Below are 5,811 nucleotides of genomic sequence, written 5' to 3'. Positions count from 1 at the left end.
CCGTTCAAGCTTCAAGGACTATCATATGTATTAAAATAAAAATGCTATCTCTAACCTTCATGGTAGAGAATCTTTTTTAAATCACTGGAAGACCTTCACCCCAGTTTATATCAAGCTGTAGGAAAGGTGCCTTGTGATGTAACAAAATATAACAGAAGCAAAAACTAATCCGTCAATGAAAGGAGATATCTTCGTAATTATGTCAAATTATTCTTTGCTTTCCCTTCCCCTCATGTCTCTGTTGACAGAAAGGAGGCTCTGCTCATAACTGCGGTCAGCTGAAGGTGGGTCAGATCATCCTGGAGGTCAATGGCATTTCCCTGAGAGGTCGGGAGCACAAAGATGCTGCCAAGATCATAGCCGAGGCCTTCAAGACCAAAGAGAAGGACCACATTGACTTCCTGGTTGTTGATCCAGGACTTTAGAATCAGCAGTTTATGCCGCTTGGCTAAAGAAGACACTATTTTATTGCTTTGAAGGAACCGTATCAACTACACATAAATGTCTAATAATCATGGCCCTCATTTTAATTTCAGGCAAAGGATTGGTGGAAATATATTTGCTCATTGCACTTTACAGAGATTTAGAAAGAAAAGGCTATAACACTAATATTTGCCAAAAACAGTCTTTTGCTTGTGTTTCATTAGTTTTCAAACCCTGAATGTTTTTGTATGTTTCACCACGTGGTCTAGATTAGTACTGATAGTGTGGTTGTCGAACCAAATAATATGCCAAATGTATTGCTGTCAGTAAAGTCAGCTTTCAAGTTCAAGTCATAAAACACATTTTCACTCCCGGACAATCAAAAACGGATGTTTGGTCAGCTGCCTTTGGCGTTAGTTACTGATGCAACAAATGTCCCGTAGCGTCTCAATCAGACCCAGGGGACGTCATTTTTCAACACGTTAGGTTGAAAAATGACCTAGTGGCCCCTGGCCTGGGGCTGCAGGGTAAAACCAATTAGTTAAAGTTAGGGAAGGTTTGTGGGTGAAGTTAAAACTGTTCATTTGACACACAAACCATGGTTGCCTGGATGGAAGTCCTTTGTTTTCTTTACTTTTGTTTATTCAGGGAAAGTTCATTGAGAAGAAGCCTCTCTTTTGCAGAGATGCCCTGATCACATTCACACAATTCATACCTGGAAGCTGTCCAGTAAATCCACACTCTGATCTGCTGGCCACTGAGCAGCTCCACTGGAGCGGTTTGGGTTAAGGCCCTAAGTGATTTCACTGTCCCCACCCAGATTGATCCAGTCGGTCCAAGAATTGAACCAACGACTTCCTGCTCACAAACTTGCTTCTCTAACCTTTAATTTAGACTGCCCTGTCGGCCTGTGTTGTTTGACCCATCCACCACCCCAACATACCTGCTTACGCAGATTTTCAGTCTTTCACACTACTTGGTACTGTTGTCGCTCCTCATACTACATCATCTTGCACAGGCTAAAGGGTACTTTGTGTGTCAGTATCTGACACTGAGAGCCACTTACCAAGCATCAGTATTTGAAAAGTTGGTAGTGAGAATGAGTTGGTTAAATACTTTATTTAAAAAAAAAAACATTGAACATGAAGTCATGACAACAACAAACTTAACCAGACATGTTATAAACAAGCAAGCATTTTAGTCAGATTAGCTACTTCTTTGGAGGGTAAAAGTGAGCACACCAAAAACAATGTTCAATAATGTACACTTTCACTGACATTTTGGGTGTGTTTACTTTTAGTTTTACATTTCAAATATGTTGTTTACAATTTGTCTAATCCCCTCCCCACTAATGTTTCTTGACCTGTAGCACTTCTTTTGACGTCACAACATTCTGAGATGTCAACAATTAATTGGTTGTGAACATAAACAGAACTATCAAAAATGGTGGATAAAGCCTAAGTTATAAAAAAAAACAAAAAAAACCCACCATTTTTCTTTAAACAAATTTGACCTCAACTGGCAGAGAAAACCAATCATTTCATAAATAAAACCTCTGGTTGAAGTGTAATAAAAAATGTAAGTGTTCAATTCAACAGGTTTGCTTACTAGCTAAGCCAGATCAGTGTTCCTACTGTAGTAAGTATTAGACTTCATACTGTTAGCGAGAGCTTTGGTCAATTGGTAATTATACATTAGTTTGGCTTTGCACATTTGAGGTTTCATTAAAACCTTTGATGAGTTATTATGGAAGTGTAATTCACCTGATCAATCAATGACACCTGACTGTCAACTAGTTACAATTTCCAGACATATCAAAACAAACTATCTTACATATTGTATATCATTCTCATATCTCAACCAGCTTATCAAGGCAAAATGACTTAACACTACAGTGTGTCCCTATATATTATATATTATATATATTAAGCCATAAAAGAAGCGTTTATTAAGAGGATTTACTGAATTGAAGCCTTTGATTCTTTAATCAACTACTAACTAATCAACTAATCACTTTTGGAAATTAAATCGCAAACAAATGTATACATTAGCAGCTCCTTTACATTGATCAAATGAAATGAAATGAAAATGAAAAAAAGCAATATGCCCCTTTTGTAACATCTCTTTAGTATTTATCAAGATTACCATATGTTCAATAGTTTTTACACGTTTATGATATTATAGTTTGTATATATTGTAGATTGAAATGACTACATAACTTTTTATTATATGAAATAGTTTAAAGCAGAATAAAAAAAAAATATATATATATATATATATATATATATATATATATATATACACACACACACACACACACACACTTAGATTAGAATACTACTTCACAATCACATATTTTATTTTATGCCCACCCAAATAGCTTGAAGTGCAAGGTGTGCCATTACTATATGAAATCACATCCAAACACCTGCAACAACATTGATGTTGATCTCCACAACACAGTGAAGAAAAATGAAGGTCCTACTTTGTCCATGAACATATCTTGCACTCTGTGGGATGCTGATGAGTTCTGACACTCCGTAATGAATCCGTGATTTGCTAGTGCACTGTACCGGAAATACTGATCAGATCAGAGTATCCAGTATGTATTAACATTCAGTATACAGTGGGTGTAAACCTCTGCTGTAAAAGGCCAGAGAGAAAAGACAGTGGTATATGTGACTTTTTCTGGTCTTTTTCCTCAAAAACGTTCCCTTGTTCGATAGGGCTGAGAAATGTTTCAGTAACTGTAACCATGATCCAAAGTACTACAGTAGAGCCAAGTAATCCAAATTAAGATAATAGTAGTAAATGCTTTCAAAAGTGTATTTTGGGCAAATAGTTATTATATTTTTGTAGTCTAATGACACAGTTCCACTACATTGAGATAATAGTGAATTGTAGGAGTTTAGTGATTAGATGTATGTGTAATGCAACACTAAAGTGTCTGGATTCAGGGATGAAGTGATGGTGAGAATATTGTGCTATTTACATGATGTGTACATTATACTTTTTTTTATATTTTTGTGACTGCCAACTTTTCAAAAATATATATCTTGTACAGAAAAGGCTGCACATAGATTCATAGAGATGAACTGAATATACAGTAAATGCTGAGAGGTTAGAGAATTTTTGTTAAATATAATTATGTAACCCCTTTGTGGCTGATGTAACTGCTAACATCTCCTTTGTGTTTCCCTTCCTACACCCTATCACAGCTGTCTCACCACAAAAATATCCTCCCGAACAAGTCACTTATTCTTGTATTGGTTCTTCCAATTTCCTTTTAAATGGCAAAAAGAGTGAAATACTTTCAAATATCCCCTCAAACAGATTGTCTTCAATACACAATAAAAACTCTTTAAAGCATCCAGGTTGTGTTGCTGTTACGTGTGGAACTAGGTTGAATCCAAATGCAAACAATACAAAATTATATGGAGACAAAATTATAGTTTAACAGGTTTGTTCCAATGTCCAAGGTAGGGGATGCAACAAGGAAAAGCCAAGTCAAAATTCCAATGGGAATCCAGGGTACAGAGCGTGTGTAGTACCGTGTTTCTTAGGGTCCGTGTCCAATAATCCAGAGATCCAGTGTGGAGAGCAGGAGTGGTGGACAACAGGAGTGAAGTGGCAGCAGGAGTCAGGTTCACAAAACTGGCAGACAAAGATAATCACTACAAGCAAGTGTTAAAAGTGGATGTCAGTATATACGATTCTGTACCACTAACATGAGTATATGTGTATTGCTGTGAGTCCTTTTCTAAATGTACTAATGGCATGTGTTTTTAGGGTGTTAGTGTTTGCATCTTTTAATTCTGCTTGACGCATGTTTTTTATCCTGTTTGCTGTTTGATGCGTTACAAGTTTTATTACATGAACTGTTGTGGATATACCATACCACTTTGACAAGACTGGAGCTCTTCCCCCTTTGACTTTCAGACCTGACTAATGAGCTGAATGCAGGACAGGTGTGAACACCTGATCTGAATGGGAAGCAGATGTGGTAGGGAGACTGTGCAGTGAAAAGGAAGCAAAGGAACGCAAGCAGGAGAGAAAGGACAGACGGAGCGGTAACGGGAGGACATGGACCGAGCAAGAGGGGGGTTGACGGGGAAATATGACCGAGCAGAAGCAAGGAAGAGATCTTGAGGAAACAGGCACAAAGGAAGAGTGAAGGAGCGTGGAGATGGACTGACATGGAGGATAGCGAAGATGGCACACTAAGGAGGAGGGGACCTGGGGGTGAGCGGACAGGCTGGAGCAGTGGCAGCCGTGACGTATCGTTGGAAGTGCAGGTGAACACGTGGCGGTGCCCAAAGTAGCAGGGGGACTGCAGCCACCCAAATGAGGAGTTCAACGCATGTGAACAGATGAGTAAAGGGAAGTCCTCCAACTGTCCTCGTGAGAAAGAACTGTCTGGTGTCGTACTTGATTAAGAGCTGCCCTTATTCCTCCCCCAGAGTCAGGGCAATCGCAACGTGGAGCGACGAATAGGAAGCGAAGCCCAGGTTGCACTCCAGTCCCCGGAATAAAGGATTCAACGCATGAGCGCAGATAAGTAAAGGAAAGTCCTCTAGCTGTCCTCTGGGAATGTGTGGAAAAGAACTGTTTGGTGTCTTACTCGACTGAGAGTTGCCCTTATTTTCCCCCAGTGTCGGCCGTGTGGGCATCGCAACGCAGACAGATGCAAGAGAAAAGCCCGGGCTGAGGGAGGTAGTAAGAAGGTGTTTTGTAATAATCTTCACAGTTTATAATGTCATGGATCTGCACATTTGGGGTATTGGTTGTGCAGAAGTAACTTACAGTGGTGTGAAAAAGTGTTTGCCCCCTTCCTCATTTCCTGTTCCTTTGCATGTTTGTCACACTTAAGTGTTTCGGAACATCAAACCAATTTAAACAATAGTCAAGGACAACACAAGTAAACACAAAATGCAATTTGTAAATGAAGGTGTTTATTATTAAAGGTGAAAAAAAATCCAAACCATCATGGCCCTGTGTGAAAAAGTGATTGCCCCCTAAACCTAATAACTGGTTGGGCCACCCTTAGCAGCAACAACTGCAACCAAGCGTTTGCGATAACGTGCAATGAGGCTTTTACAGCGTCCTGGAAGAATTTTGTCCCACTCATCTTTGCAGAATTGTCCTAATTTAGTTACATTAGAGGGTTTTTGAGCATGAACGGCCTTTTCAAGGTCATACCACAACATCTCAATAGGATTCAGGTCAGGACTTTGGCTAGGCCACTCCAAAGTCTTCATTTTGTTTTTCTTCAGCCATTCGGTGGTGGACTTGCTGGTGTGTTTAGGATCATTGTCCTGCTGCAGAAACCAAGTTCATTTCAGCATGAGTACACGAACAGATGGTCGGACATTCTCCTTCAGGATCTCT

The 5,811-nt window shown here is 39.4% G+C and overlaps 1 protein-coding gene across 1 annotated transcript; it reads left to right on the top strand.

The window, feature by feature from the left end:
- Positions 1–245: 245 nt before the first annotated feature.
- Positions 246–3,793, top strand: LOC116676511 (whirlin; the record flags this gene model as incomplete). The annotated part of the gene is given in 1 exon segment (XM_032507561.1): positions 246–3,793. A coding segment is annotated over 1 exon segment (180 nt), but the record flags the coding sequence as incomplete, so codon positions are not given.
- Between the last annotated feature and the right edge of the window lie 2,018 nt (positions 3,794–5,811).

Source organism: Etheostoma spectabile, unplaced genomic scaffold (genome assembly GCF_008692095.1).
Source record: "Etheostoma spectabile isolate EspeVRDwgs_2016 unplaced genomic scaffold, UIUC_Espe_1.0 scaffold00003242, whole genome shotgun sequence".
Lineage (NCBI taxonomy): Eukaryota > Metazoa > Chordata > Actinopteri > Perciformes > Percidae > Etheostoma > Etheostoma spectabile.
Note: the sequence above shows the minus strand (reverse complement) of the source record. Positions and strands in the feature narration are given on the sequence as shown.